At 37.7% G+C, this 14,673-nt stretch overlaps 1 protein-coding gene across 1 annotated transcript; it reads right to left on the bottom strand.

Annotated features, from left to right (window-relative positions):
* Window positions 1-8,717: 8,717 nt before the first annotated feature.
* LOC110707993 lies at window positions 8,718-11,538 on the bottom strand. Its single transcript, XM_021886089.1, has 2 exons — window positions 10,404-11,538; window positions 8,718-10,012 (listed from the first exon to the last, which is right to left on the bottom strand). Exons 1-2 carry the CDS (start codon window positions 11,536-11,538, stop codon window positions 8,718-8,720), a joined length of 2,430 nt encoding a protein of 809 aa, XP_021741781.1.
* Window positions 11,539-14,673: the final 3,135 nt, after the last annotated feature.

The following is a 14,673-nucleotide window of genomic DNA, read 5'->3' as shown; positions in this document are numbered from 1 at the left end:
CCAGCTTTGGCATGACCTATTATTAATTATCGAAAGGTTGTTGGGTTTTCAATTGGAAAAGCAATCTCAATATTACCGGGACCTAGATTTATTATGTTGTGATTAATTTAGTGAACTCTAGCGCCTCATCAATCAACATAAATTAAATCTAACATGAAAAATCTACTAATGCATAAAATAAAGCATGACATAGTATGACCCCTTAGTCCTAAGAAAACTAGAATTGAAAAGCTCCCACATGAACCTTCATAGATCTATCTCCATCCATCTTGCTCCTTTAGGCCTTCACTTCATGGGATTCTTTGAACTAAATTATTTAAATAACTAAACTATTTACTTTAAATAAAAGTTACAAAAAATACTTAACGGTACGCTGATAGAGGGTCTAAACACATCGTTAAATACTTAAAACCTTATCAACAAAATTTATAAACACTCGACCAATCCTGAACCAAGTATAGAGTAAGTCAAGTGTCAAACTACGAGGAATGGGAGGAAGGTTACTATAGTCTAAAGTCAAGCTATTTCGAAGAATACGGAGGATGTTGAAAATGACTAACTATGGTCTCAAACAACTAGACTAAAGAGGAAATTCACTATCAAAAGCACTAGGGATAGGATCCACATACAATCAAGATGGGTATGCCAATTGAGGGGAAATCAATCAACCAAATGTTGTAAAGGAGGATAGTAATTGCAATCAAGAGAACTCAAAGGGTTATCTCCTAGAATTCAAGCTAGGTTTCCTCTATGAATGACTAGCAAGAAGAATCACAAATCAAATTCAATCAATAATTGCCATCTCTAAATCAATGGTTCGTGTCATTAGGAAATACAATGCAATCTAGCTTGAAAATCAAGGTTAGCTACTCCTTAATTTTTCAACCACATGCACAATTCTATCAACCAATTTAATCACAACATTTAATCAATTAAAATCCATCAATTAGCAATAATCCATCATTTATGCATGCTTCACCATCACCCTAGCAAGAAATCTACTCACTAAGCATGTTGGAATTGAAGAACAAAACTAAACTAACAATCAAAATCATCATCATCATTGCAAATCAAACTAATCAATAAAATTGAAAATGCAACAATTGATCAAAATCTATTGCAAAAGATTTTGAATTAAGAAGAAGAAGAATCTTAAAAACTTTAATCAAATCAATGAAATTGTGCTTGCATTCAAAGTAGAAGGAAATGAAATTTAGAAATCCTCTTCTCTCAAGTTTTTCTCTCTAAAATCTAAGAACTAGAAAACTAACTCCAAAACTTCTCTCTCTAGCCTTTCTAATGACTTGAATGGGAATTCCTTCTCTAGAATAACTAACTAAGGAGAAATAAAGTAGACGTCTAAAAGAAACCCGTACAGGCGTGCCCTCTCTTTGGAATGCGCAGTCGCGAAAAATGGGGTACGGAACAGGGAGCTCAGGTGGTGTGCCCGCACGTGGAGTTTGCGCGCTCGTGCCACCACCTTGTGTGCCCGCGCCACTAGAATAGGGGACTTCCTCCGTGCATTCTTCAATGCAAGAGGTGCGCTCCTCTTGATCATCATTAGGGATGGCAGTCCCAAAATGAGTTTACGGTGGGTTCAACACCATACTTTCATGAGAGCGCAGCATGAGGGCGCAAGTATCAAGTCTTGGAGTGAGTCATCCCTTGCTTTGTGAGCTATATGAGAGCTTCCACCTTGCACTTTGAGCATCTTCTAACCCGAGGAATCACCATGAAGAGCCTTGGACTTCACTTTAAACCTAAAAATAAAGAAAGGAAAATAAGTAAAAGGGAAAATAAAGATGATAAAATCCACGAAAATGCAAGAAAAAGGTTGAAAAGACTAGAATGAGACTAACTAGAGAATAAAAGACTAAAACTATGGGAAAAAGAGTAAAGAAAACTATTAAAGCAACTAAAATCATCCCAAAATAATGCCATTTGAGTGCACTTAACAAACTCCCCCAAACTAAACTTTTGCTCGTCCTCGAGCAAAAACAGAAGCAAGTAGGAGAAGGATGAAAGATTTATTAAAATAAAGGAAAAGGAAAATAAGGGGACAAGAATATACACTAACTCACTTTCGTAGGAACCACCGTTGTTTTTAGCTACAACAAGCCCTTAAATCCCCAAAGTCGCCAATGAGGACGCGCGAGTGAGGTCTCGTAAGGGTTTCCAAAGAGCTTAACCTATAACTCTCAAAGTAAAACGAGGTAAAACATAAAAGGAAAAAGAACATAAATGCTTTTGAAATGGACTTTTGCAAATGACCAAATACAAATGAATACACAACTTCCTAAACAAATAAGGGAATGCACATTCCAAGATATCCAAGGTTGATTGAAACATAAAATATGCTAAGCATAGAGAACTAATAAGACACAATTCACCTTCATCCCAAACAATCTTACCGCGTTCTCCCTACTAGTTTCAAATCCACCTCTAGCGAGCATCTCAATGATTCCTCGAAGGAACCGGAAAAGAAGAGATTCTAGGGCTACTTGGCATCTTGACTATGCAAACCGCTTCATAAGCTTGACTCCCATCTCCCTCCACCGACCTGTAACTCAACCATAAAGGTCAAATGGTCTTGGAAAGGGTTGTAACGTATGGGCGAAAAGGGTAAAGGTAAGCTAAAATTTGAAATTTGGTGGTATACCTAAATTGTGAAGCAAAGGGTCACTACTAGAAACAGGTCATTTTCGACGGAAAAATTCCATCGGAATCAACCTGAATTCCGTCGAAAAACCTGTTTCCGACGGAATTTCGGTAGAAACCGGTTGTCGGAAGACCATTTGTAGGAAAAATGACCTTTTCCGACGAAAATTCCGTTGGAAAAGTTCCGTCAAAAGTGGAATTCCGGCACCGGAAAAATCCGTCGGAAAATTCCGACAGATACTATTTCGTCGGAAAATTCCGACGGAATTTCCGTCGGAAAATGATTTTAAAAAAACAAAAAAAAAAAAACCTTCCCACCACCCCCACCACCAGCCCACCCCTTATCCCCCTACCCACCAATACCCCCATAATAACCCAGGACTGTCGCCATCACCCACCTCCACCGTAAACCACCCACCTCTACCCCGTAAACCACCTACCACTACCAGCCACCACCAAAATTTCGAAAACCCACAAAAATCACACAAAAAAACCCTCAAAATTCACATAAAAAACCCACAAAAACAACCAAGAAAAAAATAACGAAATCAACCTATAAAAATTAAACAAAAAAATAACGAAATAAACTCAAATTAAACAATGAAATCAAACATTACCCACACAAAATCGAAATTAACCCACAATAATAAAAAAATAAAAAATAAAAAAAATCAAACCAAATTATTAGAAAGAAAACGAAGACATACCTTCAATTCCACCTCCAAAACCTCGAAATTGGGATTATATGGTTAAATTCGACCATAAAAACTCCAGATCTGGAATTTTTATGGTCGAAATTGACCGTAAACACCATGATTATACGTTTGTTGATGACCACGAGCCCACACTCCACCGTTTGTTGTCGAAAATTCGAGGAAAAAGAAAAAATGAAGAAGAAAAACAGAACGAAAATGGAGAAAAAGAAAAGAGAATAGAGAAAGGGAAGGAAAAGAGGAAAGAGAAAGAAGGAGAAAGAGAACGAAGGAGAAAGAGAACGAAGGAGAAAGAAGGAACAGAGAAAGAAAGAAGGAGAAAGAGGAATGGAGGAAAGAGAACGAAGGAAAAAGAGGAACAGAGGAAAGAGAATGAAGGAGAAAGAGGAACAGAGAAAGAAGGAGAACGAAGGAGAGAAGAGGAGAGAGAAAGAGAAGGAGCACATGCGGAAGAAAGAGAAGAAAGAGAGGTACCGGTTTTAAGGTTTGTTAAAAAAAGGTTTTAATTTTTTTTAATTAAATGCCAACGGAAAATTCTGACGAACTATATTTCCGTCGGAAATTGTAAATTCCGACGGATTTTCGATAGATTTGTTGAATTCGTCGGAAATATCCGACGGAACATAAATCCGTCGGAAATTTCGATTTTTCAGACGGAATTTCTTGTCCGTCGGAACTAGTCCGTTGGAATTTGCCTGTTTTCTAGTAGTGGGTGATCAATCCTCAACACCATAATCAAGTAATCACCAAACAAAAACATCAACTACCCCAAGCTTATTCAAAGCAAAAATCAAAAACATATATACAAAAAGCGTAAGAACGCTTCCCCCAAGGTTAAATGAAGAATTGTCCTCAATGCTCTAAACTAGGGAGATCACACTTACATCAAAATATTTTTGAGCTTTTCTTGGTTTTTTTTTATTTTTTTTTATTTTTAAAGCATTTGTTATTGCTCTTAATTATACTTTATTGCTTTGTCCTCGCCTCTTTTAACTATGGACGACTTTTTCAACTTGCATTCGCCTTTATGCACACACTTTACATAACACAAACTTGCTTAGAAAAAGAACCAAAAACCACACTTATACTCCCATAAGTACTAATAAACTATGGACCACATGCTTTACAAAAACCAAAAAAAAAAAATGGAGACAAAAATGAACAAATGGCTAGAGAGCTAGAGATATGGCTAGAAAAGAAGGTATAAGGTTCAAGTGGTTAGCAAGGAGGAAAATGTAAACCCAAAACAAAAAAATAAATATAAAATCTAATCCTAGAAAAGGAAAAAAAATTACCACCCCGAAAAGATGCCTTTGTCCTTCTCAAATGGTTCGGTCGCGTTCTCGGGAGATAAAAGTTAAGTTATAGATAAAGTAAGCGATAGTCAAGGATCCATGTGCCGCTCAAGCAATAAAGGTTGAAGGCTAGAAAAATGAAACCTCACATGGTTGTAGCAAAAACTCACTATTAGCTTCATATCCACTATAGGAAGCAACACCTTCTTACCACAAACAAATAGACTAGGGCTTCAAGGTCCCAAAAGTTCTAAGCACACTATCTTAGCATACTCTATCCTAGAGTCAACCAAGCATATTCTCAAATCATGCATACCGTTACCGTATAGGAGTTCATTCATTCAAAATATAAGTCCAAATGGTATTATGTCCAATTCATAAGCGAATGCAACGAGAAAAATAAAACAATGCCTCAAACAAAAATTTATGGAATGTTTTATGTTCAAAAGGAATAAAAAGAGAAAAGAAATGAAAAGAGGAAAGAAAAAGAAAAGGATAAGAAAAAGAAAAGAATAGGGAAAGTAAAAGAAAAGCACAAAGATGCATGCAAAATCATATAAATCCCAATCGACAAACAAGTGGTCATTCGACTACAAAGCCAATGACCCCAAACACCCTTATGGTGTTAATAGCAAACATCCTCAAACCGTTCAACTCTTCCTAAACTATTCCTAATCGAAGCAAACAAGAAAGAATGATAAAAAGATAAAAAAAAAGAGATCTCACCAAACGATCCAAGCTAGACTTATAAAGGAAGCGAAGAGAAGCTTACACCTCCATGTTGCTTCAAGAAGCATAGCGAGATCTATATGGAAATGAGAGAAAGAAAATAGACTATACACAAAGAAAAATGTTAGTAACTTCAAAACAAAAACGACAAAATAAAATTATACACTAATCTAGAAAGAATTTGGATTATAGGGATTTGGATTCATGGGATTTGGATTGAAAGGGAGCACAATCATTATTCAAGTTAACAATAAAAAATTAATCAAAAACTAAGAACCATCATTGAGAAACATCATTAAAAATCAAAACAACAAGAATCATCAAGAAATATCATCATCAAAACAACAACCAACAACATCCTCAAGGGAGAAAATAAGGCACAAGCACAACAAGGCGAGACACCCACACCACTCCATAAACAAAGAAGAAAAGTCCCCCCAAGCTTAAAAGAGATCATCTCAACATCCCATCATACAAAGCAAAGTATCAACAATCAAAGAGATGGAGGAAAAAGCACAATTAGAGGTCTATTGTCCACTAGGACCGGCCCCACTATCAGCATCCTCCTATCAAAGGAAAAACCGAACGGGGGTCCATAGGGATCCCATCCCCCGGTATAACCGGGTGGCCAACCATAATGACCTCGAAAGTTGTCTTGTTGCCAAGAGGTCAAGGGAGTAAATTGTGGGGGCGACTCAAGGGGGGCGGGGTGAGTGGGATCGACATAGGGGTAGTTAGGATCACCCTTATAGTCACTCCTACCGGGCACACGGTAATCATAGTTATCGTGCTCATTCGGAAAAGAGTGCAACTCAGTACTAGGTCCTTGCGGACCTTGCAAAAATGGATATGTGGGCTTACCATCACCCCCCCCAAGACGGTACAGGACCGTGTTGTGGCGGAAAATATGGATAATTGACCGCGGGGGTGATTTCGCCCCGGTTGACGCTCGCATCAAACAAAGCTTGTTGTTGGAGAAACATACCTTGTTGCATCTCCATGATCCCTCGCATGCCAGTTTGCATGCTCTTCATTTGTGTGTGCATAGCCGCCAAATCTTATTCAAACATGCCTTCCAAGCCAAGTTGCAAGCTCGTCATTTGTGCTTGCAAAGCCTCCAAATCTTGGTTAGGGTCTTGATGTTGGTGTCGTTGTTGTCGTTGTTTTTCATCATCATCATCATACTCATCCTCCTCCTCAACATCCGCTAACCGGTTGCTCAAAGGTACAAACCAAACATTCAGAGCATCCCTTTGCAAAGAGATCAAAGAAGGGTTTAGGAGATAGCACTGACGCTCATGCCTCACTAACCAATCAACTACATCATCATCACCATTCTTTGTAATGAAGTTCACTTGCTTAAATTAGGGGATGTCGAAGTAGATGTCGTTTGCATCACCAACGAGAGTGCATGAAGCAAGGTAGCAGGAGTAACCAAGCCTTGAAGCCAACCTAGTTACCATACTCCCACAAATAATCTCGCCCGTTCTCCTTCCTCCCACCATAGATACACAACTCCCCATGAAGAGATTACCCACGTTCAACCTCCCTCGCCACTCTTCTCTTGTTTCTAACCAAAGAACCATCAAATCAATCTTGGATATTTTACCCAAATCTTGTTGGGGAAGACCGAATGCCCCAAAATCCTATGCAAAACTCGAAGACATGGTTGGTAAATGTCACTAGCCAAAGAGTAGCGAGCGGTAAATTGCTTCTTCCCCAAAATTGCATTCCACCAAGCAAACTTCGCATATCCATTGAAATATTCATGCTCGGGAATAGAAGATCGGCATCGGGGTTAAAATCAAGGGCCTCATTGAATTCTCGGAGGGAAAGGGTATCAGGGACATTGAAAAGTTGGAAGGATATTCAAAGTCGGCATCACTAATTGGAGTGGTGGAGAAAGAATCTAGAAACTCCCTTGTAGGCTCGACATATGTTCGGTAGGCGGAATTTACAAATGTGCCTATCTATAGGTTTCCAAAAAGAATCTACAAATCCTCATTTATGCCCAATTTGATCATGTCATCTCTATGATAATGGCGGAAGGGTCTAATGATTCTCTTTTTGATGTCGGCGTGAATTTGTTTGTGCAATGGGTTTTGGAATTTTAGAGTTGGTAGAGGTAAGGGTTCATTGGAGTTTTGTGTTTGAGTTTCATTCCGGGGCTCTTCAATCCTCACTTGGGGTTCCTTCCCCGTCCTCCTTTTCGAAGACAAAGATCTCAAAATTCTTGACATGATTAATCCACAAAGATGAAAACCAAACAACTCAACTTAACAATCACAAGCACCACCAACACCAATATTACCAACCACCACAATACTACCACTACAATCACCCAACAAGGAGATGATACCTAACTTCAAAACTTCACCAAAGTGTCACCAACAATGCTAAACAATCAACAACAACTACTGTTAAGCATGAAAGATTAGTAAACAACAACCACAAGAACCAACATTATTAATTCAATCATCAAAATACCCAAAATCAATACTACTACTATTCACAAGTATGAAACAATCAAATTCTCATCCAAATATGATAAAGCAAGCTAAAATAAGAGTAGAGAAGATGATTATACCATACAAGAAGTGAGATTAACCAAGTTTGGAGCACCAAATTACCAAAATTCGAAATTCCCCAAAGCTTCAATGTATTGAAGCTTGAAGAAGAAGAAATGGTGAGTAGTAGTATGGAAAATGGTTAATTTGAGGAGAATTGTGTGGGAATTGATGGATTTGTGAGGGGAATTTGTGAATTAGGATGATGTTTTGGAATATTTGGGAGTTAGGGTTTGAAGTTTAGAGTGAGAAAGAGTAAGAGTCGAAATTTAGAACAGTGAGAAATGAGGAAAAAGAAATGAAAGAAAGAAGGAAAAGCCTCGGCTGGGCTCGTGCGCTCCCGTGCGTAGGTTATGCTAGTGGTCGCACTGCTGATTTGCTCTCGGCATTTATTTGGAGCTCCCGCACACTCCTTCTACATGCCCGCGCACCCCTGTTTTGCCTCTTACTCCTTCTTAAAACCTCGTTCTAGGATTCTTCATTGCATTTACCTTCTATCACTTGGCTCAAAATCAGAGAATATCGAGTACACTCTCTTTACAAACACCTAACACCCCTCCAAATGATGCTCATGCTTGATCAAAAGGATCCAAATCGCATGAAAACACCCTACAAATATAAACACAAAAACAAGTGAAGAAAGAGAAGATAAGAAAAGAGAAACGAAAATTAAAATGAAAATAGAAAAGTTAAAGGGCCGGGTTGCCTCCTAGAAAGCGCTTGCTTAAGGTCCTTAGCTCAACCCTACCTCCAAGTCATGAAGGGTCAAAGAAGGCCACCTTGTCCAAAGTGAAGAAGAGGGAAAAGTCATTGCCAAGCTTGGGCAAAACCACATCATGAGACATATCATCTTGCATCATAAAAACCGGATCAAACTTGTTATGCTTCAACTTCTCTTTCTTGTTCTTGGGAATTTTCTTTCTCTTCTTTGTTTTCTTCTTTCCCAAGGCAAAGAACTCCATACCATCGATGCCACTACTCACATCATCTTTCAAAGAAAGTCCAAACCAATCCGACATCTCAATCACATCCTCAAGACATGAGGTCTCTTTCTTGCCATCACTAACCAATTTGATATCAATGATTATAGAAGCATTGTCACAACCTTTAATGGCATCATTAGTAGACAACAAAAGAGTGCAAGGCATATCATTCAAATGAAGCGAATTTATGCACATAATTCCTTGCACAAAAGAAAGGGATTCATGTATGGGTTTAAGCTTGAAACTAGCCAAATCATTGCCAACACACAAGGTAATAATGCCACCCTTCACATCTATCAAGGCACCCGAAGTTGCTAAGAATGGTCTCCCTAAAATGATAGGAATGTTGTCATCTTCCGTAACCTCTAGCACAATGAAGTCAACAAGGATAGTGAACTCTCCTATCTTGAGGGGGACATCCTCAATTCTACCCTTGGGGAACTTAATAGAACGGTCGGCCAATTGTAGGGTCAGGTTAGTTGGGAGGAGCTCACCTAGCTTAAGATTTTTGAAGACGGGATATGGCATTATGTTAACACTAGCACCAAGTTCACAAAGATTATTTTGAAACACTTTTCCATTGATGTTGCAAGGTATTGAAAAATTTCCCGGATCTTTCATCTTCTTGGGTAAGTCATTGTGGATAAGAGCACAACAACACTCCCCAACCTTCATCGAGTCAACCTCATTACACTCTCTTTTTCCACTCAAAATTTCCTTAAGGAACTTAGAATAGTTTGGCATTTGTTTCAAAGCATCGGTGAAAGGGATAGAAAGATGAATTTCCTTAAGCATGTCAAGAAACCTTCCAAATTGATCATCAATCTTGCTCCTCAAGAACTTTTGTGGGTAGGGAAGTTTGGGTTTGATCACATCATTTTGCACACTCTCTCCTATCTTGGCCTTCTCATTAGCAACCTCACACTTTTTGCTAGACACATCATGCTCATCATCGTTGAATGAATCATTCACCCTCTCACCTTCTTGACTCTTCCTAGAAATACTCTCCTCAAGGACCTTACCACTCCTAGTAGTGATAGAATAGGCCGGTTTCTTAGGTCCAATCCCTTAAGAGGGTAGAGAAGTATGACTAGTACTCTCTTTCAAAGTGTTATCTAGTTGAGTGATTTGAGTTTCAAGCATCTTGCTATGTGTCATCATTTCATTGAATTTCTTATCACTAACTATCATGTATGTGTTCAAAATCTTAGTTTGATTTTCAATTATCTCTTCCAAATTAGACCTAGAAGAAAAAGAAGGTTGAGCATAGGAATTATCACCTTGACCTTGGGTCTTTGGAGCAAAACCGGGTGGGGGACCCCTTTGAGCATTTTTTTTGAAAATTTCCCCTATTTTGATTTTGGCCATAGCTTTGATTATGGTTACCATAACCTTTATTATGATGACCATAACCTTGGCTTTGATTTTGGCCACTATAACCTTGATTGTTATAGTTACCTCGGAAACCTTGGTTTCCTCGGTTCCTATAACCACTACCTTGGTTATAGTTGTCAAAATTTCCTTGGTTGTGATAGTTCCTATTCCCTTGGCCTCTTTTATTATCAAACCTTGAACCATTGTTGTTATTAGACACATAATTCACATGATCACTCTCATTACTATCAAAATCATCATATCCATCCGAAAAAGCATGAGGGCAATTACAAGAATCATGCTCATACGAACCACATATATCACAAAACAAGCATCCACTAGGCATGTTATTGGAAGTAGAAAGAGGGGAAGAGTTGGAAGATGTACCTCTCCCCTTATTTTGGGAGGGAAGAATAGGTGCTAAAGACGAAGCACTCTCTAATTTGGCTTTGATGGAAGTCATCTCCTTCCATAGATTTGAGATTTGTGAGGATAAGTTGTTGATGGCATTGAGGTGGTCAAAGGAGTAAACCATAGATCCACTCTTACTTGTTGATTCTCGCTCACCGTCTTGCCAATACATGTAATGCCTCACTACATCTTCAATGATATCCACAACTTCCTCTTCCGTTTTGTTCATAATGGGTCCTCCGGCTCCCGCATCAAGACAAGACTTCCTTTGAGGGCTTAGACCACCATAAAAGATTTGAATGATTTGGTAGGTAGGAATTCCGTGGTGAGGACACTCCCTTTGATAATCCTTGTACCTTTCCCAAGCTTCATAGAGGCTTTCATTGGATCTTTGCTTGAAACTTTGGATAAGTGCTCTTGCCTCCGCTGTTTTCTTTTGGGAGTAAAACCGGGATATAAATTCCTTAGTAACCTCATCCCATGTCCTTAATGAGTTTGGCTTGACTTCTTTATCCAACCATTCCAAGGCACGCCCTATGAGAGAAAAGGGAAAAAGCTTCAAACGAATGAACTCTTGTGAAACTCCATTCACTCTAATAGTGTTGCAATACTTCTCAAATTCTTTGAAGTGGTTTAGAGGACTCTCGTGCTTGGCCCCACTAAATTGTAACCTCTCTATAAAAGTGATCATTGCCAGTCTAATTTCAAAATCATTCGCCGGTGTTGTAGGTGGAGCAATCCCGCTCTCAAACCTATATGCACCCGGAATCCCTAATTTCTTCAACGCCACTCTTGGGTTCTCTCCCATTTTTTCTTGTTCTTCTTCTTATCTTAAAGGACTTGAGGAACTCCTAGCAACTCTTATCTTCGTAATTGTCCTCTCTATTTCCGGATCAAATGACACTAGAGAACGACCACGTGCTCTATGCATACAATCTCAAAAGAAACTATTAGTAGCACGACTACAAATGTAGCCAAAAAGGGGAAAATCTTGTTGTGTTTTTCAAATAAAATGAAATAGACTCAACAACTATAGCAAACAACTACGTCATTCCCCAGAAACGGCGCCAATTGATAGACGGTCCAAACACGTCGTTAAATGCTTAAAACCTTACAACAAAATTTATAAACACTCGACCAATCCTAAACCAAGTATAGGGTAAGTCAAGGGTCGAACCACGAGGAATGGGAGGAAGGTTACTATAATCTAAGTTCAAGCTATTTCGAAGAATACGGAGGATGTTGAAAATGACTAACTATGGTCTCAAACAACTAGACTAAAGAGGGAATTCAATATCAAAAGGACTAGGGATAGGATCCACATACAATCATTATGGGTATGCCAATTGAGGGGAAATCAATCGACCAAATGTTGTAAAGGAGGATAGTAATTGCAATAAAGAGAACTCTAAGGGTTAGCTCCTAGAAGTCAAGTTAGGTTTCCTCTATGAATGACTAGCAAGAAGAATCACAAATTAAATTCAATCAATAATTGCAATCCCTAAATCAATGGTTCGTGTCATTAGGAAATACAATGCAATCTAGCTTAAAAATCAAGGTTAGCTACTCCTTAATAATTCAACCACATGCACAATTCTATCAACCAATTTAATCACAACATTCAATCAATTAAAATCCATCAATTAGCAATAATTCATCATTCATGCATGCTTCACCATCACCCTAGGAAGTAATCTACTCACTAAGCATGTTGGAATAGAATAACAAAACTAAACTAACAATCAAAATCATCACATCATTGCAAATCAAATTATTAAGAATCAAACTAATCAATAAACTCGTAAATGCAACAATTGATCAAAATCTATTGCAAAAGATTGAATTAAGAAGAAGAAGAATCTTGCAAACTTTGATCAAATCAAATAAATTGTGCTTGAATTCAAAGTAGAAGGAAATCAAATGTAGAAATCATCCAATTCTCTCAAGTTTCTCTCTCTAAAATTTAAGAACTAGAAAACTAACTCCAAAATTCTCTCTCTAGCCTTTCTAATGATTCGAAAAGGAATTCCTTCTCTAGAATAACTAACTAAGGAGAAATAAAGTAGACGTCCAAAAGATACCCGTACAGGTGCGCTCTTTCTCCGGAATGCGCGGTCGCGAAAAAATGGGGTACAGAACAGGGAGCTCAGGTGGCGCGCCCGCGCGTGGAGTCTGTGCGCCTGCGTCACTGGAACGTGGGACTTCCTCCGTGCGTTCTTCAATGCAAGAGGTGCACTCCTCTTGAGCGTCATTGAGGATGGCAATCCCAAAATGAGTTTATGGTGGGTTCAACACCATACGTTCATGAGAGCGAATCATGAAGGCGCAAACATCAAGTCTTGGAGTAAGCCATCCCTTGCTTTGTGAGCTATATGAGAGCTTCCACCTTGCACTTTGAGCATCTTCTAACCCGAGGAATCACCATGAAGGGCCTTGGACTTCACTTTAGACCTAAAAATAAAGAAAGGAAAACAATTAAAAGGGAAAAAATGATAAAATCCAAGAAAATACAAGAAAAAGGAAGAAAAGACTAGAATGAGACTAATTAGAGAATAAAAGACTAAAACTAAGGGAAAAATCATAAAGAAAGCTATTAAAACAACTAAAATCATCCCAAAATAATGCCATTTGAGTGCCATAAATGGCACTCATCATACGCATACCGTATTTAGCTAGATTACAAAAATACATCACGATGCGCAGATCGTATTTAGAATCTATGGGCCATACTAGTCTATATATAGCAACATAATATCATATATTATATAAAAGTGTCATATAATAAATCACTCAGCATGTTTGCCTAAACTACAACATCGAATGTTCACAATTCCTAAAATATCTCATATTTTTAATCATAATTAGATAATATCATATATTATTCATTGCCATCTATGAAATATCATATATTTTAAATTTGGCATGAGATAGAATCAAATCTTATTTTAATATGGAAAGATAATCACATTTATTTTCCATGATTATCCTAACTAATTTAGGAGATTCTATCTTAATTACTAGCCAATCAAATAATTTAAAAATCAATTATTTTCTAATCTAATTATGCGATAATCACATTATTTAAATCAATTATTATTCTTTTGGAATATGCTAAAAATATCCTAACTGATTTTATCCAAAATTAACCACTTTAATTATGGATAATCACCAAATTTAACAACTTTTTGAAATATGATTTTATCCCTAAAATAAAATCTGATTTTATTTCTGAAAATATTTTAAAACAAAATTTTTTAAAAAAAAAAACCGTGTCATGCCACTGGCCACCGTGGTTGGCTAGCCGATGCTAGCGACGGTGGCTGGCCGCATTTGAGCAGCCACTTCTGCAAGGGCAGCAGCGAGAAACAGCACCAGCCACTCCCGGACCGTCTTCCCTCTTGGACCAGCGGCGGCGGCAGCCACTGTGGCTGCGCCACCCACCCGCGGTTGCCGCCCCTAAGCCCTATTTTTTTATTTAATAAAATAACTTTTGTAAAATTAAATTTAATTAGTCCTAAATTAAAATTAAATCCCTATTCAATTTTAAAATTAGGGTTCATCATAAAATTAATCCCAATTTAATTCTAACTCTTAAAATTAAAATGATGATCATACACAAAACATTTTTATGCATGAATCAGTTTTAATTAAAATTATGAAATATAAAACAATTCGAATTAATTCAAAAACAAGCACAAAATCAAAATTTAGGGCTATAATTTCGAAAAAATTCAAAAAATAGGGTTTAGGGTTCGAAATTTTCGAACAAATTAGAGCAAAAAATGGGTCCACTCTAGGCTATTTTGAGCAAAATTAAATCACATTTAATCAATATTGAGAGTTAAATCACATTTAATGTAATAATTGAACCATAATTAAATTAATTCTCCCTCTTGATTGGTTATAAAATTATGAACATGGACTTCAAATAATAGTATTATTA

Source organism: Chenopodium quinoa, unplaced genomic scaffold, assembly GCF_001683475.1.
Source record: "Chenopodium quinoa cultivar QQ74 unplaced genomic scaffold, ASM168347v1, whole genome shotgun sequence".
In the NCBI taxonomy this organism is placed as follows: domain Eukaryota; kingdom Viridiplantae; phylum Streptophyta; class Magnoliopsida; order Caryophyllales; family Amaranthaceae; genus Chenopodium; species Chenopodium quinoa.
The sequence above is the reverse complement of the archived record's forward strand: the minus strand, read 5'-3'. Positions and strand labels throughout refer to the sequence as shown.

Excerpts from the sequence above, each read along its gene's own strand:
- LOC110707993 (XM_021886089.1), bottom strand. The coding sequence starts at position 11,538 with ATGGGAGAGAACCCAAGAGTGGCGTTGAAGAAATTAGGGATTCCGGGT. Across the intron at positions 10,013-10,403 it reads AGGAAACCAAGGTTTCCGAG|GGATTGGACCTAAGAAACCG; the intron begins GTAACTATAACA and ends TACCCTCTTAAG.